Source organism: Stegodyphus dumicola, chromosome X1 (genome assembly GCF_044657685.1).
Source record: "Stegodyphus dumicola isolate Sdum_Otavi_A_Nest chromosome X1, ASM4465768v1".
Lineage (NCBI taxonomy): Eukaryota > Metazoa > Arthropoda > Arachnida > Araneae > Eresidae > Stegodyphus > Stegodyphus dumicola.
The window spans coordinates 261,152,630-261,178,439 of record NC_140780.1 but is presented as its reverse complement, the minus strand read 5'-3'; the positions used below and the strand labels follow the sequence as shown (position 1 = coordinate 261,178,439).

At 33.4% G+C, this 25,810-nt stretch overlaps 1 protein-coding gene across 2 annotated transcripts in view; it reads left to right on the top strand.

Moving 5' to 3' along the window:
- The window catches only part of LOC118184774 (uncharacterized), a 290,183-nt gene that overhangs the window by 240,099 nt on the left and 24,274 nt on the right, over positions 1-25,810 (top strand). For both annotated transcript variants that reach the window (XM_085807619.1, XM_085807620.1), the window contains one exon: positions 21,648-25,810. This exon is cut by the window's right edge and continues 24,274 nt beyond it. In XM_085807619.1, the coding sequence (XP_085663745.1) occupies positions 21,648-21,651 (4 nt within the window). In that variant the 3' untranslated portion in view covers positions 21,652-25,810. The remainder of the gene's footprint in view (positions 1-21,647) is intronic.

Sequence of the window (25,810 nt, the reverse complement as noted above, 5' to 3'; positions counted from 1 at the left end):
AGTAGGTATCAGAACTTCACCATAAAATAACACAATGCGTTAATAATTTCTGTAAAATCTTACCGAACATCATACATACAGTGAATCTTGCCTGAGATAAGTACCTGTAGTTTAAGATAACTTTGGTCTTCCATTAAGGTGATCATAGAGAACATGACTAATGATTATGTGCACTGCCTATGTTTATGTGATTTCTTACAAATACTGGTCACTTTCATAGCTAGTTGTCATAAGAAACTGCACTGTAGTTTAATTTGCACCTGTGTGTAATTGTGGCAAACAGTCTAGCTGTTTGGTTGTTTTTGTACTTTTCATCATGTGTAACATTAGTACAAACGAATTTACTTTAGAAAATACTTCATGTAGGCATCTTTTCCCTGCAACAGATAGCATTTGAGTGTTCTGCCATTTTCAGTTAACCAGACGGACAGACAGGTATCTGCTTGTATCTGACGAATTAATGAAAGGATCTAACATGCGATTTTTGTGTTTGGTAACACATTGATTTAATGGCAAGAACTAAACTATTATGTAAATTGTTTTATGCTTCTAATTTTTGTATTTTTATGCAGAAATTCTGTTGACACTTCATTTAAATACTGTTACGAATATCATAATAGTGAATAATAGTGAAATTGTGCATAAAAATCGCAGTATGTCTTACGTAATGTAACATAAAATGCCTTAAGAAAGCAAACCTTTGGCAGAGATTTAAGATTAAAGGGGCTAGGTCTATTTAACATTGAGATAAATGGCTGTCTCGTTAAATAGGCGTGATATCGCCAAGGCACCAGTAATTTTGGCAAATATCTTTTGTCGCCAAATTTGGCAAGAAATTGTCAAAAGCCTCAAAAGGTCCGGGCCCTATGTAACTGTAACTGTGTCCGACTCTTATAAATTAATATATATAATGTATAAGTTAATTGTATAGGCCTTCCAATAATTTCGAGAAATAGAAGATATTGGAGATATTGTGGTGATGAGGGGAGAACTGTATAAAACCAGAGAGAGTATCATCTCAGTTTTTCAGTTCAGAGTAGACTTGAGAATACTGAGAGGTCTCCATGCGAGCTTCTTTCTTCATTCTCATTTGCATTTCATTGTTCTTAGCGTTCTTAATAGTTGGAAGTGATAAACTACTGATTGTGCTTTATTATACTTAGAAGAGCTGTATGAGTATCTTTATGGAAAGTTGCAGAACTGTAAAGTTGTTCTTTTGGGATCAGACTATCCGTAAAGACTGCCATCCAATCAGAGCTGTTTGTGTTCAAGAGCCAGAGAATCAACTAACTGTTTGTAGTCTCTAAAGCATCTAAAATGCCCATGTATATGAATTTTCGTTGGAATGGATTTCATCCCCCCATGACAAGTAGAATGCAACAGCATTAAAAATAACCTACTTAAGTGAAGCGTTTACTTCTCTCTTGGGGGGCTCTTTGCAGTCTCACCCACTGTGTCTAGTTTTCCCCTAGAACAGGATTGCAACTGTGTTTATCAGTTAACTGAATGCTGATTCTAAACAAAGGAGAGGGGAAGTGAATTTTTAGTCCCTTCAAAAGAATGACTCCCATGTTATTAAGCAACCAACAAAAACCAATGAACCATAATGGAGTCAAGCATTTAGGCAACCTGCCAATGTATAAAGCTCAGGCATTTTGGGCAATTTTACTGTGAAGAAGTAAACCAGGCAAATCAATGCCTTGAAGTGGAAGAAAAGTGACAACAAACCAACTCTTAAAGTACTGGTATGGCAGTAGTGAAGACCACGCACGAAGGAAGTGCAGAATACCCCAAGGCATGGAAAATAAGACTACTCCCCATCGAGAAAGTGGGAAAATTAGTTGCCATCTCGCATAGCGAGGTTGCTGGATATTGAGAAACATTGGAGTTATTAGAGAATGTGCATGTGGTTTTTGTTGGTTGCTTAATAACATGGGAGTCATTCTTTTGAAGGGACTAAAAATTCACTTCCCCTCTCCTTTGTTTAGAATCAGCATACAGTTAACTGATAAACACAGTTGCAATCCTGTTCTAGGGAAAAACTAGACACAGTGGGTGAGACTGCAAAGAACCCCCCCCCCCAAGAGAGAAGCAAATGTTCATTTAAGTCATGAACAGAAGAGTGTATGAGAGTTCTTTCCTATGAAGCCTGTTTGACATCATCATTTTCAGGAAAGTTTCATCATAGACAGGTATCAGTATGAAATTGTCATTATCAGGAAAAGCTTTAAGCAGCATTTTAAAAATCTTAGAAAGCTGCTTCAGAAGTTGAAGAATGCCAATCTTAATTTAAATCTCGCCAAATGTAAATTGTTCAGTCAGGAAGTGACTTACCTCGAACCTGTCATTTCTGCCAATGGTGCATGTGCAAATCCAGAAAAGTGTTGGCAGTAATGATTGGAGACGCCTCTAAAATGGCCGTTAGCTGAGAAGTTTCTTGGGGCATTGCAGCTACTATAGGAGATTTATGGACTTTTCTTCCATCATAAGACCCCATCACAAGCTGACAGAGGGCAAGGAATAGTTCTTGTGGATAAACGTATGTGAGGATGCATTTAACAAAGCAAAGGAGGCTTTAACATCTATGACAATCCTACCCTATCCTCAGCTCTACAAACCATTTATCCTCGACATGGATGCAATGAGAGTATCGGTGTTCTTTCCCGCCGAGAAGTAAATGGTAAAGAACGTGGAACGTGTCAGGACATATTGGAGCAAATGTCTATCTAAACTGGAGAGAGATTAATGTGTTACCAGGGAAGAGTTTCTTGCCATACTTTTAACCGTAAAGCTTATCCACCATTACCTTTCTATGGTAGAATATTCCTGTTCTGCACACATCATGTATTGTTGACCTGAGTATTAAATTTCAAGAATCTAGAAGGCCAAATTGACAGATACAGAGACTACATGAATATGACATAAGTATATGTCATAAGATAGGGCTATGACATGGAAACATCACTACCCTGTCTGGAGAACTGTTGATATTTCTATTTATAGTCATATGCCAAAACAATATTAATGACCTGTCGCTGATGGTTTTCAGAAACCAACAGGACTCTGACCAGAAGTTACTTCTGTTTTTGCTTGTCTATCCCAGTGCTGTCCATGAGACTACTGGCTATTCCTCATCCTAGATGCTCTTCACTCATGACTTTCATCTGCCTTGTGATCTCTTGTTTTTTTTGCCCTTCAAATGTGCTTTCATCTGTTGAGGAGTACTTTGAAGATCTCCAGGTACAGTTTGAAGTGATGTACAGTTTTGCACCCTGAGACTGACCTTACACAGTTCTAAACAGGCTGAATGATGCCATTGTTCAGATCCATAAGTCATCAAATTCTAAGTCTGAAGTTGATCATTACAACTGGCTATCTCCTTACTATGGCCATAGTATGTAGTCCCCATAGGCTGTAGAATGTGAATAGTATACTAAGACCATAGTCTTATTTGTAAATTCAAGAATTTATATAGTATTATATTTGTTGTGTGTTATTTTTTGAAATTATTATTTTTGTATTGAATTGATTTTCCTTAGTTGTAAGTATGGTTTCTTGTCCAAGAATTGTACTACCCAGAGTGTGCAGACTTAGGAAAGGGAGGAATTTTATGAATTTTGTATATATATAAATAATTTTTATGAAATTATACATGTAATTGTAGTGTCTTTCCTATAAAGTAACGTGAAATGCTTGAAAAATGAAACTCTACTGGAAAAGTAAGGTTACAGGGACAAGTCTATTTAACATTCAAGTAAACGGCTATCTCGCTAAATTGGCAAGATGTCACCTAACTGGCAATTGCTTTGGCGACTAATTTTTATCAACAAAGTTGGTGATTGGCAAGATTTCAAGAAGTTACTTTGTAAACTCCCCATCCAGAAAGCGGGAAAGAAATTAATAGTAAGTTCGAGAAATGTGAGTGACTTCCAGTAATTTCGAGAAATGGGAAATTACTGGAAGTCACTCACATTTTCCCAATGGCTTTCCCAATGGCTGGGGTGCAAGCTACATAAGACTGGATAGAGCATCAGTTCTCAGTTTTTCAGTTGAGAGTAGACTTCGGAGTATGAGAGATCACTATGCGAGCTTCGCTCTTCAGATGCACTTAGCATTGCTTTGAATGTTCTTAGTAGTTTAATGTGGTAACTACTGACTGTGACCTGTTATACTGAGAAAAGCTGTATGAGGTTTTTTTTGTTTAATGTTCTGGAACTGTAAAGTGTTTCTTTTGGGAAAATAAATTCTATCAAGCGTTCATTGGTTCTGTGTTCATTCAGACCAATATGAACCTGCACACACACACAACAATATTATTTCTGTATCTTGACTGCAGTTTTTATGCTGTGCATGCTGTTCCGTCACATATTTTTATGATTTTTAGGGTGGTGTCTAACTTTCCAAAGTAAAGCAAAGTTTCTGGTTCTATTTTTGGTGTCACATAATTTTTTTATTTTTTACTGGAAGGAAAGTTTTTTATATATAATTGTATGGAATACTGTAAAATTTTGCCTCCCTTGTCAATGCATCTTTAAAGAAGCGAATTACAAAAACAACATTTAATGTGAAATGGAGTCCTTCCTTTTTACATTGCTGCTTGATATAGCTCCATTTTTGAATACTAATTCATGGGTGTTGAATGAAACTATGTGTAAATATACACTGTACTCAGAATAATGCACTTAGAATAGATACTTCAAGTGTCAATGTTTCCCTGTAAATATTGCACCATTGAAACAATGTGCATAACCGCCAGTAGTTCTAAACTGTAAAGAACTAAAGTTTGAGAATAAACTCGTGTGGGTATTTGGTAGTTTAATTTAAAAAAATTAATGCAGAATAAAAATAAGCACACCAGCACATATATTGGGAGGATTAGATTTGCACTCATAAAAAGCTGAATTACAGTCATTAAACTTAGCATGAACGTTATCATTTGAGGAAATATGCAAATGATTGTAATTTTTGAGGAAGAATGGGAAAAAAAGTTTCATTAAGAAATGATCATGACTATTTGATTGCATTTTAAGTATAGCATGATAAATCTAACTCATGGCAACTATACAACCCAATATTCAATGTGGTATATAATTAAGTTTTTTATTCCTATGCAGAAGATTCTACTATGAATTTTGCAACTGCTCAGCTAAATCAGTGATATTCCCAAATGGCTGGTATGACAATGAAAGGATTTTATGCCCACAAAGATATTGTAAGGAAGTCCTGCAGTATGCAAACGAGGATTGCCTTGTTGGCACCTGAGTGCCTTAGCAGCATAATGAGTGCACTCAGCTGTGATGTCCTTGATAGATCTATAAATAATTAGATGGCCCAAAAAGTGGCTTTCTAAACTATCACAGTATCTGCTGCTCAGTCACGTAGTATCAGAATGTTGGCCACTCCTTCACCACAGAAGTATGTGGCAGTCACTAGCACCAAGACAAACAGAATTGTTACTCAAGGTGCTAGAACTGTACTTGACCATTGTCCAAGATGACAGAGTTGTTACTTTCTAATCTAACATTTTACTAGAAAATCAAACCTTTACTAGAAATCAAACTGCATCAGAAACCATAGATGAATACGTAACTGACCTTCGAAATAAAGCTAGAACATGCGAGTTTGCACAATTAACGGATAGTTTAATAAAGGATAAAATTGTTTGTGGTATTAAAGATGATGTAGTGAGAGCAAGATTGTTACATGAAACAGAATTAACATTAGAAAAAGCTCTTGATATATGCAGATCTGCTGAAATAAGTGCACATCAAATGAAAATCATAAAAGAAGAGGAAACTGCTGTAAACTTAGTGAAAAAGAAACTAAGTAAACATAATAAGAATACCTACAAAGAGGTAAATACCGATAAACAAAAGACAAAAGTTTGTTCTAAATGTGGAACATCTCATGAGTATCGAATGTGTCCAGCATATGGAAAAATCTGTCATAAATGTAAAAAGGCAAATCATTTCGCGAATCAGTGTAAAAGCTATATAATAAAAAATGAAGCAGTCCAGGTAAACAAAAAAGATAAAAAAAATTAAATTAATAAATCATGACTCTGAGGAAGAGTTAGAATTTTATGTTTGCACATTAAACCTTAGTTCAGATAACAAGGAAGAAAAATGGACTGTTGACATTAATGTAAATAAAAGTAAACTAAATTTGCAGTTAGATAGATACTGGAGCAATGTGCAGTGTTATTTCTAAAAGCAAAGTGAAATTGCTAAATGTTCCGATACAGAAGTCTGAAATTAAAAGATTAGTTACATTCTCTGGGAATAAAATGGATACTTTAGGAACAGTAGTACTTAACTGCCAATATGGAAAAAATAATTATGTTGTGGAATTCCAAGTTATTGACAAAGAATTACCTTCTATATTAGGATTAAAATCATGTTTGCAACTAGGTTTGATTCAGAAAGTAATGTCTGTTTACACTGAAGACTTACTGGAGGAATACAAAGATGTATTTGAAGGCTTAGGTTGTTTGAATGGAGAATATAAAATCCAGTTAAAACAAGATGTAACACCAGTCATTCATCTTCCAAGAAAAATACCCATAGCTATACGTGATAAAGTTAAGAAAGAATTACAAAGAATGGAAAATTTAAATGTTATTGAGAAAGTAAGAGAACCAACTGAATGGGTAAATTCAATGGTCACAGTTGTCAAACCGAACAAAATAAGAATATGTTTAGATCCTAGAGATTTAAATAAAGCTATAAAACGAGAACATTATCCGATGTTAACCATTGACGAAGTTGTCACTAGAATGCCTAACGCAAAAATATTTTCTGTTTTAGATGCTAATAGTGCTTTTTGGCAAATCCAGCTTGACGAAGAAAGTAGTAATTTGCATACATTCAATACACCTTTTGGCAGATACAAATTTAAAAGGTTACCTTTTGGCATATGTTCAGCTCCAGAAATTTGCCAAAAAAAATTAAGCCAAATAATAGAAGGTCTAGAAGGCGCTGAATGTATTATAGATGATATCTTAATATGGGGATCTAATGAAAAGGAACATGAACTAAGACTTAAAAAAGTACTCCAGAGAGCACGAGAAAAAAATTTGAAGTTCAATAAGGCTAAATGTAAAATAAAAGTTAATCGTGTGAATTATATAGGGCACGAGTTAAGTGAAAATGGACTAAAACCTGATTTTTCTAAAGTGGAAGCAATTGTTAAAATGCCAGAACCTACAGATGTGCCTTCGCTACAAAGATTTTTGGAAATGATTAATTATTTAGCCAAATTTATTCCTAACTTAACTACTATTACTGCGGCACTGGACTGAAAAGCATCAAAAAGCTTTCGAAACACTTAAAGAATTGATTGCAAAAGCACCCGTATTAAAATTCTATGATGTTAATAAGGATGCAACTCTTTCAGTAGATGCAAATTCTGAAGAATTAGGTGCTGTTTTACTACAAGAAAACCAACCAATTGCTTATGCTTCCAGGGCTCTAACAAAAAGTCAGAAAAATTATGCTCAGATAGAAAAAGAGCTTTTAGCTATTACTTTTGGATGTTCTAAATTTCATCAATATATATATGGCAAACGTATTACAGTTGTTGAAACTGATCATCGACCATTAGAAAGCATAACTAAGAAACCTCTTTTTAAAGCTGCTCAGTGATTGCAAAGAATGCTGTTAAGTTTACAAAAATATGATCTAGATGTACGATACAAAAAGGGGAAAGACTTATTAATAGCAGACACTTTGAGTAGAGCATATTTGAATACAACAGATGAAGATAATGATGAAGATATAGAAATTTGTACACTGATTCCAGCATCTGATGACAAAATTTATGAATTGAAGAAAGAAAGTGAATGTGATGCTACACTACAGTGCTTAAAGAAATCTATTCTAAGAGGCTGGCCAGAAAGGAAACATCAGGTAGAACCTCAAGTCAAAGTATTTTGGGACTACAGAGATGAGTTGACAATGGAAAATGACTTATTTTTCAAAGGAGGAAGGGTAATTATTCCTTTATCTATGCAAAAGGAAATGTTAAATTTAATTCATGAGGGTCAGTTTGGTATAGAAAAATGTAGGAAAAGAGCTAGAGATGTTTTGTTTTGGCCACTTATGAACAAGCAGATAGAAGATAAAATTTCAAAATGTTTTATATGTAATGAATACCAGAACAAAAACATAAGAGAGCCTATGATACCACATGAAATTCCCAATAACTGGTATAAAGTTGCGACAGATTTATTTGAGATTAACAAAGATGTATATTTATTAATTGTAATTACTATTCCAACTTTTTTGAAATCTCCAAACAACCGGATACTCAGTCAGACATTGATCAGTTACATGAAATCTCATTTTGCAAGATACGGTATACCATTAATAGTGATATCTGATAATGGACCTCAGTTTGCAAGTAAAGAATTTGCAGAGTTTGCAAAGAAATACCAATTTAAACATATAACAAGCAGTCCATACCATCCACAGTCGAACGGATTAGCAGAGCGTTCAGTACAAACAGCGAAGAAATTGTTAAAGAAAGCTCAAGCAGATCATGCTGATCCTTATTTAGCATTGTTAGCTCATAGGAACACTCCAACTAATGAGATGCTAGGATCACCAGCTCAACGACTTATGAGTAGAAGAACAAGAACGATTCTTCCTACATCTGAAGAATTACTTAAACCTCAAGTTGTGAAAAATGTAAAAGAAAAAATCAACCAAGAGAGAACTAAACAGAAGTCATGTTATGATCATCATACAGAAACATTACCATCGCTAAATAAAAGAGATTGTGTTCGGGTATATCAAGATAATCGCTGGAAACCAGCAGTTGTAGAAGAAGTGCATAAGATGCCTAGATCATATATACTTAGATCAGGTGGATCAGTATTGAGAAGAAATAGAAATTTGGACTGATTTTAGACTGTTAAAACGTTTGAATTCTTTAAAAAAACGGAAGATGTAATGTTTAATAATTTGTAAATGGTAACATTTAATAATTTGTAAATGGTAACATTTAATATTTAGTAACTTGTAATTGGCAACACTTTGGACACGGATATAAAAAATAGAACTATGCTGGTATTGGAGTTCTCTGTGATTATACATTCTAAGATTGTAAATAAATAGTTTCTGAAAGGTAAAAGTGTACCCTTATAATAATATAGGCGGCAGTTTTAGCTTTTGTCCCACATCAGAAAAATCAAAGATCCAGCGCTGTATGGCTTACTTGGATAGCTGGTAGTTTCCTTCTTAGAGTTGCAGTTGAAAAGTTTGCTTCCATATTGAGAATATTTCATTTTTTCTGTTTGCTTGGATATTAAACATTGAGTGTTATTGAAGCTAAATTCCATTGTGTGAGATTTTTTAGAGTAGGGGGTTTCCAAATGGGTGTGGGAGTATCTAGCGGGTGTGAGATAAAAATTGAATTTTTAAAAAATAAATTAAATAATTGTTTAAAAATTACACACATGGCATTGATGCATGTGCAAAACATGTGTAGATTGCAGGAAACATGTCATCAGTCACATTTTGCAATAATTCTAAGTGCTTTCTGTAGTGATTCTGATTGTTACCGTCAGTTACACTTTGAAACTTTGTATGTATATGCTAGCTCATTCTGAATGCATTCTGTGGTGATTCTGTGTTTGCGCCCGGCTGATTTCTCTTCTATTTGTAAAAAATTGCGAGTATACTTCTGTTATATTACTTATCTATAGTTATTTTTCTTCCAATCAATTTGATCTATCTTTTTAGGTTGAATAGAAAACTTCCTTTCTTCCCCCCCCCACCGTTTTTTAGAAACTACTTTAGGTTTTGCGTGAGGAGAGCATGTTAAAATTGTTTAAAGGGTGAGGAGCCTGAAAAAGTTTGAGAACCCATGCTTTAGAGTAGGGGTCTTCAACCTTTCATGCCCGAGGGAAACATCAATAAATTCACAAAGATCCGCAGGCCACATGTCTGTCAAAAAATAGTGTAGTCAGAAAATTTATATAAAAAAAAGGGAGGTTTGTTTTGAAAATTTACAATTGATTCTAAGCGAAGAGATAGTGTTACAGATTTGTATATATATAAATTTGTTCCAAAAAGTCAAATGGAAATTGAATTAAAATGTTTTGCAACTTTTTTTAACTATTAGAAAAAGGGTAAAGATGATTGATTGTACAGAACGATGTTACAAAATGCATTTACAATAAAAAAAAAAAAAAAACTTATATTACTGGCGGGAGATGGTAGTTACTTTAGTTTTACTGTGATATTTGACATTGTTTTTGTTTAATTAAAGCTTCAATATCTGGTTTAATCTGTGTTGTTGCAATTTGTAAAGTTTCCTCCAAGGGTGTTTTTGTCCATCGTGTTCTTGTTTTTGATTTTAGGATTTTCATTTTACTAAAAATCTGTTCACATATGTAGGTACTGCCAAAAATAGAAGACATGAAGAGTGTTTGTTTACGAATTCCTGGATACTTGTACTGGTCACATACTTCAATATACATTAATTGATATCCTACATTAATTGATTAAAAATCAATTAATGTAGGATTTTCAAGAAACTTGCATTTTACTGCAGAGTCACACTGTAAATCTGTAAATTGTAACTGAAGTTCAGGTGGAACACTTCCAACATCTACTGAAAATGGCGTGTAGAGTTCTTCACACGCTCCATCAATTTTGGAAAGTGAGTGGAATTCTTATATAGCAACTTACTTTCCCACAGGATTAATTTTATATCAAAAGCTTTCACAAAATAATAATGATTATGAACAAGTAGATCTTTTCCCAGTGAGCAGTAGTTCAAATCATTGAGATTACCTGTAATATTGACAAGAAATGCAAAGTCTGCCAACCGTTTCTCATCACTGAAGTCATGAATGGATTTCCCTTTAGATTCCATGAATTGTTGAACTTTGCTCTTGAAAGAAAACAGGCACTGAAACATCTGCTCAACCAACATAATCCTGTGTATTACACAACATCACCATATTCGGCTTCCAAATCACTCAAGAACTGTTGAAATTGCCTGTGATTAAGTTCTTTAGACCGAATGAAATTAACCACTTTTACAACAACATTCATCACATGTTCAAAGTTTGAGAAGGACTTCTGGTTGATCTTTACATTATGGTAACTTTCCGTTTTTTTGGCGAAAATTTGCCGACCAACTCTCCTACAGCAACCCTCTATTTTTTTTTTCCCGTCGCCATTTTGTCTTCACGAAGTAAAGACATGTTTCTTTTCTTTTTATCTACTGAACACTTCTTCCAACAATCTACTAGCCGAATTACACTTATGCTAGAAATTTTATCTAACAAAACTGCTTAATCATGACAAATATTCACTGCAAAATTGGGAAAAAGTGCACAATACCATACTCCTTACGCGTTTTTAAAAATAACACATACACATAAACCATGTACACGCCGACTTATTTTTACTTAAAAAAAATCCCAGAATTACACAAAAATGGCATTGCGCACACTCTTCACTATATCCATGTACACTGCTTTTTTCTCAAAAATTAGAAAAATTTCACGAAAATACATGACAATTTTCTGAATCTTTAAACCCGGTAAAAAGAACATATATGAAATTACCTGATCGCGAAAAAGTTTATACCCTTTCCAAGTATGAACATTTCCACATATAAAATAAATAAAATATCCAAAAACTTTTACCTCTAAATCATCTATTATATTATACACGTCATCAACGAATTCATACCGCAAGCATTACAAATACTTAGTGTCAAATATTTAAATTATTTCCATGCACGTTTACTTCAACTTAAACGTATACCAAATTCCTACAAACATAAAATTCACAAAATAACTGTCATTTAATTAAAATATCACTAAACCATGTTCACGTCGACTTATTTTTACTTGAAAAAACATCCCAGAATTGCACAAAAATGGCATTGCGCACACTCTTCACTATATTTATGTACACTGCTTTTTTCTCATAAATTAGAAAAATTTCACGAAAATACATTACAATTTTCTGAATCTTTAAACCCGGTAAAAAGAACATATATGAAATTACCTGATCGCGAAAAAGTTTATACCCTTTCCAAATATGAACATTTCCACATATAAAATAAATAAAATATCCAAAAACTTTTACCTCTAAATCATCTATTATATTATACATGCCACCAACGAATTCATACCGCAAGCATTACAAATACTTAGTGTCAAATATTTAAATTATTTCCATGCACGTTTACTTCAACTTAAACGTATACCAAATTCCTACAAACATAAAATTCACAAAATAACTATCATTTAATTAAAATATCTCTAAACCATGTACACGTCGACTTATTTTTACTTAAAAAAACATCCCAGAATTGCACAAAAATGGCATTGCGCACACTGTTCACTATATCCATGTACACTGCTTTTTTCTCATAAATTAGAAAAATTTCACGAAAATGCATAACAATTTTCTGAATAATTAAGACACAATAACACGCCGAATAAATACTAATTCAGAAGTCAAACAACAAAAATCAGCGTTAATTTACAAAATTTTCACAGGACTAGTTTCGATGGTTTTACCGAACCATCATCTTCAGCTGCAAAACCGCAAATGAACAAGATAGCAAATAATGTTTAGATAAGATAAGAAAGCCTGGACAAGAATAAGCAAGTGGCGCCATCTGTTGGCGAAACCAGAACTAAAACATAATTTCTCTAAAAGCCGAAGGCAAATTTGGATTGGAATTAGGATCGTTAACTAGAACAGAAAGATTTTTATGAATGTAAAATGCCTCTAGAAAATCCAGTTCTCCAATGGAAGATGTTTTTTGAATAATTTTGGTAGCAGAAAAATTGAAAGTGTGATTTTCAGACCAACAATGTTGAGCAGCAGAAGACTTCTGTGTTTCCTTTTTTCTAACATATGCCTCATGTTCTTTGACGCAAAATTTTAAGGCTCTCTTAGTTTGGCCAATGTAAATTAAACCGCACTGGCAAGGAATCCTATAAATACCCCAGGAATTCATATCCGGAATGGGGTCCTTGAGTATAGAAGTTGGAATTTTATTGATGGGAGAGTAAACAACCCGAAAGTTAAATTTCTGCAAAATATGTGCAACTTTATAGCTAATTGATGGAAAGAAGGGAATGACAACAGAATTTTTATAATCTCCTAAAATAAGAGTGTGGCTTTTAGTGTGTTGAGATGAGAATTTTTTAACTGCTTGATTAATAATGTTGGGTGAAAAGCCCCTGTCAAAAGCTATTGCTTTTAAATAATTTAGTTCTTCATCAAGGGCTAGTTTGGAGGAGCAAACTTGAAGAGCACGGAAAACATAGGAATAAAATGAAGCTAACTTTTGTTTAGTCGGATGACATGATTTAAAGTGTGGTGGAAGGCAAACCGATGAAGGTTTATGGTAAACTGTAGTACTGAAGTTGGATGTGTTACGTGTGACCAGAATGTCGAGAAATGGAAGAGAATTGCAAGTCTCAAGTTCAAAAGTGAACTGAATAGCAGGATCAATAGAATTCATTGTTGAAAGAACTCTATTTAAATCATCTTTATTACCTTCAAACAGGGTAAAAGTATCGTCTACGTAGCGGAACCATGCCGGGAAGTTTAAAGTTTCAAATAATTTTGATTCAAAATAATGCATGTAGATATCAGCCAGGATGGGACTGAGGGGGCTTCCCATGGCTAATCCCTCAGTTTGCTTGTAATATTTATTTTGGAAAAGTGGTATTCCTTTCCACCCTATTGTATCAAATTTAGGTACTGCCTCGTATCCATTAGCTAAATATTTAGTTTCTAGATTTTCCACTCTATTAGACAATAACATTTACACCATAAAAAATTCAATAGAGTTTGTAAAAAAGGTTAAAAACATTTCTCCTCGTAATTTACTCATGGTTTCTTTTGATGTAAAATCATTATTCACCAATGTCCCAGTGGAGGGTGCATAAAGATGTCTAGAAACGAGACTTCGCGAATTTCATTTCTCTTGCATCGAAATTGATGAGCTAATTTCTCTCACTCAACTCTGTTTGAAACAAACACATTTTGTTTTCCAAAATAAATATTACAAGCAAACTGAGGGATTAGCCATGGGAAGCCCCCTCAGTCCCATCCTGGCTGATATCTACATGCATTATTTTGAATCAAAATTATTTGAAACTTTAAACTTCCCGGCATGGTTCCGCTACGTAGACGATACTTTTACCCTGTTTGAAGGTAATAAAGATGATTTAAATAGAGTTCTTTCAACAATGAATTCTGTTGATCCTGCTATTCAGTTCACTTTTGAACTTGAGACTTGCAATTCTCTTCCGTTTCTTGACATTCTGGTCACACGTAACACATCCAACTTCAGTACTACAGTTTACCGTAAACCTTCATCGGTTTGCCTTCCACCACACTTTAAATCATGTCATCCGACTAAACAAAAGTTAGCTTCATTTTATTCCTATGTTTTCCGTGCTCTTCAAGTTTGCTCCTCCAAACTAGCCCTTGATGAAGAACTAAATTATTTAAAAGCAATAGCTATTGACAGGGGCTTTTCACCCAACATTATTAATCAAGCAGTTAAAAAATTCTCATCTCAACACACTAAAAGCCACACTCTTATTTTAGGAGATTATAAAAATTCTGTTGTCATTCCCTTCTTTCCATCAATTAGCTATAAAGTTGCACATATTTTGCAGAAATTTAACTTTCGGGTTGTTTACTCTCCCATCAATAAAATTCCAACTTCTATACTCAAGGACCCCATTCCGGATATGAATTCCTGGGGTATTTATAGGATTCCTTGCCAGTGCGGTTTAATTTACATTGGCCAAACTAAGAGAGCCTTAAAATTTCGCATCAAAGAACATGAGGCATATGTTAGAAAAAAGGAAACACAGAAGTCTTCTGTTGCTCAACATTGTTGGTCTGAAAATCACACTTTCAATTTTTCTGCTACCAAAATTATTCAAAAAACATCTTCCATTGGAGAACTGGATTTTCTAGAGGCATTTCACATTCATAAAAATCTTTCTGTTCTAGTTAACGATCCTAATTCCAATCCAAATTTGCCTTCGGCTTTTAGAGAAATTACGTTTTAGTTCTGGTTTCGCCAACAGATGGCGCCACTTGCTTATTCTTGTCCAGGCTTTCTTATCTTATCTAAACATTATTTCCTATCTTGTTCATTTGCGGTTTTGCAGCTGAAGATGATGGTTCGGTAAAACCATCGAAACTAGTCCTGTGAAAATTTTGTAAATTAACGCTGATTTTTGTTGTTTGACTTCTGAATTAGTAATTTTCTGAATCTTTAAACCCGGTAAAAAGAACATGTATGAAATTACCTGATCACGAAAAAGTACATACCCTTTCCAAATATGAACATTTCCCGTATTAAATAAATAAAATATCCAAAAACTTTTACCTCTACATTATCTATTATATTACAAACGTCACTAACTAATTCATACCTTTACTTCATTACAAATGGTTACAAATACTTAATGTCAAATATTTAAATTATTTCCATGCACGTTTACGCAAATTACTTTACTTCCACCTTACATTTAGAACAATGCATAAAAATAATATCCTAAAATAATTAAAAATACTAACTTACCTATTCTTCTTCAGAATCTTGATTACGTGTCCGATAAACTTTTCTTATTTCTGTTTCAGGATCTTTAAAATCATACTTATAGTTCACACCAAGGTACCAGGTAAAATAAATAACTTAATAAAACATCTTTACTTCTATCTCGCACAACCTTAAAGAAACACTTGTTACCCTTTCAATCCCACTAAATACGCATTTCGAATTCACTTTAGTTAGGGCCATGGGATCCAAAAGTTAACGAACACTGTTTCACACAACACAGAATAAAGGCAAATACAAAATTTCCAGATTTTTTCCAGATTTCCCCCCTTTTCCGATTAAAGAACCGTAATTCGTCCATTAATATCACATGACATATCACATGATCTCTCATTTCCCTCACACAAAATAATGCGTAATCGGAACTGAGTACTGCTCACATCATTACCAAAGTCCCAGGTAGTAACCTTTATCGCCTCCAAAATGTCGCCAAACTACCAGTTACCATATTGTAAAGATCAGCCGGACTTCTTGCAGAAATTTCTTGGTGGGTGATGCAGTGGAAAGTCACCATAGTATTATTTCCACTAGCCTTCACATCAGATTTGAGTAATGTTGTTAATCATATTTTCTCTCCAGTCATAGATTTAGCACCATCCATGGTTATAGCAGATATATTACTGAAGTATAACTAACGTTTATCCAAAGTTTGTGTCAGACTCGAATACAAATCTGTTCCTTGTCTTGTACCTTTGAGTGCAACGACACTGGCTAATTCCTGTATAAGTATGAAGTCTCTATCAACGCCACGAATAAAAATGGCTACTTGTGCAGTATCTGTTGATTTATTCATCGCTCTAGAATAAAACTCAAATTTTTTGTATTTTGATTTTAATTTGCTGATTATACCTGTTGCGAGATCCTCTATGCGTCTTGCTACTGTCCACACCAGACAAGCTAACGGACTTTGGTGATTCCGGATTTGTGAGTTTTCTAGATATTAGATCATCAATTTAAATATAGTAAGATGACATGTAGAAATTATAAAATTAAAAATTTGAAATCGTGATTTCTGAAATAATGAAGTATTTATGATCTAAAGGGTATCAAAATTTACAAAAGAAAGCTTAATTTTTATTTAAACATTTCTTTCAATGTAAGCTGTTTAAGTTGCTTTGATTTTGTGCTATTACTTTCTCTTTAATTCTGTAGACAGACATAATTTCTTGTTTAGTTACATTGTTGAAGTTCTGTAAATGCTGTTTTGAGAATTCTGACTAACTTATCAATCGAAATTTTCTCGTTTTCAGTAACTTCTCTGTCACTTTCTTCACTATCCGTAGCAGTATTTTCTGGATCTAGAACCATACTACAGATTTCGCCATTCATTAATTGACTGATGATTGAGAAGCATTGTCATCACAATGAAAAACTTCTTTTATATCATCTTCATTTATTACTGCTTCTCCACATTTCTTTACAAAATCCGTTAATTGGAAAATGTCACCTTTGTTTTGCAATATCCGAAAACCTTTAAAATTAGCGGCTACAATCATCAAATTTAGCTATCCTTCACTATATATATTTTGGCTATGCATCATGAGCTTGGCGACTAACGACAAGTTGTTCTGTTAAATTTTATCTTGCTTCTATCTTGTGCACTGAGGCAATTAAGTTTGAATTGTAGTAGTTTAGTCATTTATTATACTTATGTGTATTTCTTGCACATGCTTAAGGCTTATCAGAGTTCTGAAAAATAAATTCCCACATATACTTAAGCCATATTGAGGGCCAGCGCTCCTAAATTCTGTGACCCGGTGCAGCCATACGAGCCCTAGTGCTGGTTCCGGGTTATGTGAATAACAAATCAGTTATTCTTAATTCAAATAGCCCTAAATGTAATCGTTGTCTCTCTGAGTATCATTAACAAAACCTCTTTTTAGCATATGGAAAGAAAATTTTGGTAAATTTTTCCTTGTCAACGTTTTTCAGCGCATTTAACTTAAATCTGTAGTCATTGCAAGCGTAATGTCAACATAAAAAGTTACCATACTCCTTTATTATTCAATTGCTAACATAAAAAAATTGTTTAGCCATCGCTACATGAGTCATTACTCAAGTTGTCATGTCTTGATAAACATGCGGTGATGAAAGGAAAGTATAATAAATGATGATTCGTCAGGTTGGTGTCAGATCAACGATGTATGTAGCGTATTCGGAAACTAAGTACCGTTTCATTCTAGCGCCGTCGCAGTGCTGTGGTAGGCGTCCCGCACATGCGCATTAGTCTTTCTTGTTCACTGACTTTCAATTGTCGCCATTTTGGTTGCTCTATGTTGTGTTTTCAGTTTGCTGTGCACATTCAAAATGTTTAAGACAATTAGTTAGTAAGACAATTAGACTGTGAGATTCGTGCCGTGATTAAATTTTTGAATGCAAGGAATGTTAAACCGGCCGAAATTTATCGTCAAGTGACAGATGTTTACGGTGAATACGCGATAAGTGATGGAATGGTGAAAAAGTGGGTAAGAATGTTTAATGCAGGTCGAACAAATGTCCATGCCGAGGCTCGGAGTGGTCGGCCTTCTGTTGTCACCGATGATTTGGTAAGGAAAGTTGATGAAGCAATTCATGAGAACAGACGCTTCACAATGACAGCTCTTTCAGAGGAATTTCCACAAATTTCACGTATTGTTTTGTTCGAAATTGTGTCTGACCACTTGAATTATCGCAAACTGTGTTCCCGATGGGTTCCAAAAATGCTCACTGATGTTCACAAAACAAAGCGACTTGGTAGTGCCCTGACATTTCTCACACGGTACAGTGATGAGGGAGAAAACTTTTTAAACCAAATTGTGACAGGTGATGAAACTTGGGTGTGTCATTTCACACCAGAATCAAAACAACAATCGATGGAGTGGAAACACACTCATTCTCCGAAAAAACAAAAGTTCAAAGTGACAATGTCATCACAAAAAATCATGTGCACTGTCTTCTGAGATAGGAAAGGCATTTTGCTTACTGAATTTCTTCCCAGAGGTGAAACCATTAATGAGGCACGATATTGTGAGACTTTAACAAAACTAAGGAGTGCCATTCAAAACAAACGAAGAGGAATGCTCAGTAAAGGAATTGTGTTGCTCCATGACAATGCTCGGCCCCATTGGCGCCATCCGACTATCACTTGTTCCTGCACGTGGAGCGCGAGCTTGGTGGCAAGCGCTTTGGATCTGACGATGACACGAAAAATGCTGTGGAGTCGTGGTTATCGAAACTGGCGGGAAGTTTCTTTGACGATGGTATAAAAAAAAACTGGTCACCCGCTATGACAAGTGTTTGATCTTTCGCGGAAACTATGTTGAAAAATAGTTTAAGACATGTATTTTTATGTAAAAATAAAATTGGTTTCGAAAAAATTGTTTTACTATTTTTTTTTCAAAACGGTACTTAGTTTCCGAATACGCCTCGTATCTATGTGGAATGTTTCGATTTGAGATGTCTGCCAATAACAGGTATTTTTTTAGTGTCGAAGTGAAATTAAGAATCGGGACTCTGCAGCTGTTTTATTATGCGCGTGGGGGAATCAAATGCACGTGCATAAAGCCTATGAGAAAAGGTTGGTGGTTTTGAGGTCCGGATTTTAGATCATTCCAGATAATGGATGTCCGGATTTTGGACTTTGTACTGTATTCAATATGACTTGAGCCTGTGATGGACAAAAAGTGCATTAACTGCAGTCTGAAGACATTCGCTTACAATAGTGAATAAGATTTCTTTGCTTAAACATTTTTTTCCCATTCTTAACATTCAGTACAATTCATGAAAATATGTCTACACTATATTTTAACCCTTTAACTGTCAAGTTATTTTGATGATTTGGGTACACAAATTGTCAATTTTTTTTATTGGAAAATTCAAATGTTTAGTACAAAATAAAATATACTTAAGTAGTTAAAAATTGATATTTTGAAGTACATGGGTAAAATTTTAAAGTTTTGTAGCCACTGCATATTTGCTTGAGGCGGTTGCCACTCAACATGGCAGTTATAAAGTTCGCTTCTAGTGAAGCATTATTTTCTAAAAATGAAAAAAATTAATTATTTTCTAAAAAATAAATAAATATAGGCGAATACCTATTAGTAGTTCAGTAATTCAGTCTTGTGTGGTACAAATGGAAACACTTTTCCAAGCACAAACCAACTCCATAATCACTACACCTGAATCGTGTTTCCTTCCTTATCTTTTCCCCATTTTTATCCTTTTTCAAACAACACACTTTGCACTGTCTTGTAGGCTCACGTTTCGCAGGAGTAGGAGGAATATGGGATATAAAATGTCGTTCAGTAAGACGGGCAGGGTTATCTATTGTAGGTGGTCTGCCAACATTCTTTTGTCCAGAAGCTGCATCATCATATTTATGTAAAAGCTCTTCTACAACTTGGATTCGAAATTCTAAAAATGTAATACGTTTCCCAACTACATTTTTATAGAGCAAATATGAGTTCCAGAGTACCTTGTCTAGTAAATGTAAAAATATCTTTTTATAATATTTTTTCTGACGTTTCCGGATTGTTGGATGAAAGGATATTTCCTGATTACAGCGATCTACACATCCCATAGATATACTCTAATTAGAAACAATCTTCGGCTTGAGTATATCTCCATTTTTTTATTTTTGAGGCTGACCATGGAAGTATCATGAATATTGCTCATCAAACACACATCCTTCAGCTTCGGTTGAGGAATCTAAATCATCTATATAACGTTTCAAAGAACTGGACGCCATTTTACAACAAAAAGATCCCGTGCACTTTGAACCAAAGAACTTGTAACCTCTACCTTTTGAAATCTTCAGTAAAGTGCTGTCATCTATTGAATTGAGCGATATTCAATTGAGCGACATTAACTTTTCCCGAGATACAGTCGGGTTTGACAAAGAGATGAAGCCGAAATAAACGTCTCCCGATATATATTCGAGTATAACAATACGATGCACTCAAAAAAAATTACCCCGAGCAATACTCGGGCGTGACATTTTCGAACACCAGTGATCTCGGGCATGACAGTTAAAAGGTTAAATATAATATCTGTAAAATGGTGGCTATTATTATTCCCAAAGTTCAAAACTGCTGTGAGTAATGTCGGTGTGAGATATGATACAGACATTCATTTCAGAGAAGTTGTAAACATTTCAAGAATTGTTCCAGTGCATGAAAGAGAGGAATTTTAAAAAAGCATGCCAGTCTAAGATCTGCTATTCCAAAAATTGTCATTATTGAAGAACATAACATCAAAGTAAGCCTGAAAGTATAAAAATGAAGCAAAAGCGATACTGCATACCCGAAACTAAATAAATGAATTAGATCGATAAATAGATGAGCTGTTACAGCTTGGAATAATTGTTGAATCAGAAAGTGAATATGTGCATCCAGTGGTTTGTGTGTCAAAGAGAGACTGAACTGTAAGATTATGTGTGGACTACCGATACCTGAACTCGCAAACTGAAATTTCTTTTCTAGTGAAAAATGCCGAAGACCTGATTTATCAAAAGTACTGTTTTTGTGTTCTGACTTTGATATTGTGGCAAGGAGAGAGAGAGACTTCGCCTGTTGTTGGCAAGAGCCTTGAGCACCATACAGGTGAGAATACGATTTTGCTCAGTTCCACCCCCAATTTTAATGGAGAGCACTCTGGGGAGGGGTCCGATGGTCTCCTACCCCTCTTGCCCTACCAGCAACATCTAGAGAGGACTTCCGGCTCACCGCATAATATTTAGAGCGTTTCCATGCTGGGCATACATTATACATTTACAAACATCCATAATTTTTCTGGGATACCTTCTTTTTCTGCATTAAATGTACATTTGACATACAAATATTCATATGTATTAATGTCCCTGTTAGTTCAAATATCTGAAGTTTTGCTGCAATTTAAGTACTATTATTTTTTATTTATGTGCTTTTAAAAGCTTAAATCCATTTTAATATCTCTAATTAAAGCAGAATATTCTTAAACATATATCGTCATTTTATTTCAAAATTTTACTTAATTCTGAACAATTTTGTTTTCTCATTTTCCAGGTGATAGAAGACAATGAAGTATTTCAACTCCTATAATAGATAGATGGGTAAAATTCCTATATATGCATATATATATATATAAGTATATATATATATATACTTATTTATACACACACATGTGGGCTTCATGCATGTTCAAGTGCATGTACTGAACTTGGCTTTTGAAAAGCCACATTATTATTCCCATTTGCACAAATGTTAGTCATATTTTAAATATTGTAAGCTTTAAAAGCACCTACCTTACAGCACCGGTGGATTAAACTTTTTTTTAAGTCAAGTTGTGACAATTTTATAAAGTTTATTGTGAGGCATTTTGCATATAAAGAATTCTTGTCAATAAAAATCGAAGTTGTTACTTAATCATCTGCCATCCTTCTTTCTCAAGTCTTCGTTTATCATGAAAACATGTTTTAAGCCAGTGTATTCTTGTGAGTATTGACACATTGTAAAAGTTTCTTATATTTCATTTCATGAGTAAATAGATATTGCTAGTAATTGCAATTCATAACTGCAATGAAAGCTACATTAATAACCTCATTAATAAACATAAAGTATTATTTTTCCATATAAATGTTTTGAGGAAGAGTTTGTTAGGGAACAAATATTGTGTAGTAATATATGCTTTCTATTTCTTCCTCTGTTAAAAATTCAGAACTTATTTCTCTGGAAATTATGTTTAAATCATTTGTAACAAGTGGAATGTTTCTATCTTAGGGAATATATTACAGTGCTGAAAATGTTCTATCTTAGTAACTCTTCAGAAAGAAAATAATAAAAATATTTTGAAAACATGATGAAACTATGAATACCGTATTTTGTATCCATTGTGTGTGAATGCAGTTTTTAAAATTTTGTAAGGTTAAATTTTTATAGGTATAAATCTAGCTGTCTTTAACTCTTAGCATAACTGCAGATACTATTTGTTCAGCGATGTTGTGACACTGTCCATAGATGTATATATGAAATTTTGTTATTGCTGTGATTTTGTTACGATGGTTTAAAACGTGTATGTAAAAAGAAACCTAATGGCTGACAAGAGGCTGGCCTGTTTTCTTTTTTCTTTCTTTCATTTTATTTTCCTTTAAAAAAAAGTAACAGAAAAGATGTTTATTAAAAAAATACCTTTACAATAGTTGTGAACAAATTAGTTTTCAGTGTTAAATATGCTATTTAAGCACATTGCTGCATGAAGCAGTTCCATTTTTTGATTTGTATGTACTACCTTTTAATGAAAAATCTACTTCTGAAAATTTCTGGCAGTATTCAGATTGAGTGGAAGGAAAAGAAAATAAATTTTTTCTTACTAAAAACTTCATGTTAATTTTAGTTTTTTGCAGGTAAAATAGAAAATTACAATTATCTTCTACAGTCTAGAATTTAAAATGTTAAGCATAAAGCAGCAGTTCAGTTACGAGTTTTCTGGCAAAATACTTTATGAGTAATATATGTTAGAATTGGTTTTCACAATTTTAATTGTGTGTGGTGTTAATTATTATAATTAAAAATTCAGTTTAGAAAATTGAAGCTGAGATGTATTTAATGCTTTTTAATTTAAGACAGTTTTGAGTTATAAAAACAGATAATTGGCATTGTTAAATTTTGAAATTACTAATTAGTTGATTCCTTCTTTGAGTCCTAATTGAAATTGTGTTGTAGGTATCTTTCTTAAGGTAGTAAATACCAACTCTGAGTTATACTAATTTTAAAAGTAATTTGATATTTTCAAATATTTAAATTTATATATACTTCAGAAGTGCTTTTGTGAGGAAACAGCTATGTTGTGAGAGGAGAAAATTGTGCTTAGGTTTTATGAAATAACATACATGACTGTTCCTAGTGGAGAAAAAACTCTCTTCTTGTGTTATATTCTGATGGTAACACTCCATTGCTGATAAGCATGTCATAATCGGTCTGAAAATTAATCCCTGTATTACGATTAAAATACTTTCCTTAATGTGGCCATTGCATACAGAAATTGACGGTCTTTATTTCAAAATTTACATCATGTAAGAATATTTTTAATTATGTGTGAAAATGGGTCCTTCTTGTGGTTATAATTGTTCTGTTAATATTAATATGCTATTTATATTTTTATATTTCAAAGTTAGCATTACGTGATCTCTTAATCAATGTAAGAATGTATGTGGAAGTACACTATTTATTCGAATTGCCATTCTTAAATTTGAAATTTTGATACATAAAAAATTTGAATGTGTATTAATTATGCTAATTTTATATATTGTTTTTTTGTCATTCACCTTTCCTCCTGACATACATGTTTATGTCAGACACAGTTTCTAATTTTAGATTTAACTAAAGTAATATGCATATCTGAAATATTCATCGTCAAATCTTACCCCAGATATCATCATTTGTGGGGTTGTGTACTATGTTTCTGCCTCTAACTATGTTATTTAATACTTATATATACTTTCTTACATATATTGATTGCAAAATTTGTGCATGTTTGTTTATCTCTTCCTCTCTCTGTGGAAATATATATATACACATATATAAATTTTAATTATAAATTTCGATATGATTATCTCCTGGGAAATAAATAAATTACTTAGAAAGAAATGCTATTGAAATGGGAGATTTTTACAGGTTTATTAGAGGTGGTGCATATTGTGAAAAGCAAAAGTTGAAATTAGTATTAAATTTACAATAAAATTTAAGTATTAAAAATTATAAATGTAAATTTATTATATATATGTGTGTGTGTGTGTGTGTGTGTGTAAAGGAATACGTTTACATGTATTACAGGGTGATTTTAATTTTTTTTTTTTTTTTTTACAAATTAAGAGGGTTGATAGTATTCATCCAGATGAGCAATAATTATCATAGAACATAGGGTCACATTCCACTCTGAGAGGCAGAAAAGAGGAATATTAGAATTCCAATCTGAACTTGCAGCAGTGTTGGGAGACTTTGATGACAAACACTCAAATGCCCATCTTTGGTTCACAATGTCTCAACCTCACAAACGATTGCAACAAGTTAGTTACCTAATCAAAAGCTGAAAGCCCTCTTAATTTGTAAAAACAATTTAGAATCACCCTGTATATGTATACATACCCATATATATATATATATATGTATATGCGTGTGTGTGTAAAGGAAATCATCTACTGTCGAATTAAATATGAAGAATATTTTGTGGTCATAGATTTGTATTCTATTTACTATCAAATAAAATAGTAGCATTTATCTTGAGGCAGCTGTTCCTAAACCTGATAAGTTTGAGCTTAAAATAATAGATCTGAAGTGCATTGAGAACTTATGAATAGTATTCTTTAAAGGATTTTTGCTGTTATTTTGATTGATTGATCACATAATTTATAATATTTAGTGATGGAAAACATAGACAGTAGAGAATTATTTATTCTCTTTTTGTGCACTGTAGAGTAAAGTGCCTGAAGTGTGAAAAACACTGTTATGCCTTAAAAGGAATAAGAGGTAGACTATTTTTTTTTCTTAACTAACTTTCTAATTATAACTTCATAACATTTTGTTTTTTAGATGTTGATTGCAAATACTTTTACCAGGGAAAGATGTTAAGCTCAGTGAAGCATATTTCTCTGGAATTAAAAAAATTTCAAAATTTATTTTTATGTAAAAATGATGCCTTAGAAGATGTATTCACCAAGTTTAGCCCAAAGACTTCATTTCTGATTGCTATTATTGCTTCAGCTGATTTATTATCAATGTGACAATCAAGTTTCAGAATTCTTGTTATGAATGTTGTAATAAAATTTTATGAGAAAGTATTTCTCAGAAAAAAAGAAAATAAATTATTGTCAGGCAGAACATAAACTGTTATCTGTTCCAAGGTAATTTGCACATGAGGTACATTAGTAATAATTCCACTTATATTGTAAATAGCTGAAAGAGGGTTAAATATATAAATGTATCAAACATTACATCTAAAACTATCATTTTTTGGGTGTTTTCCAAAGCTCTAGGAAGTGAACTGTAGTAGGAAGTTCGATTCCTAGAACTTTAGGTAATGCTGTCATCCAAAGACAAGCCTTTTCATGTTTATGCAGCTATCCCATGCAACATTTTTAATCCGATTCAGTTGTGTGACTGATGCAGTGTTGATGGATTTGCAACCATGGAACATATAAAGAGCAGTCATTTTCTTTTTGTAGAAAGAGAGT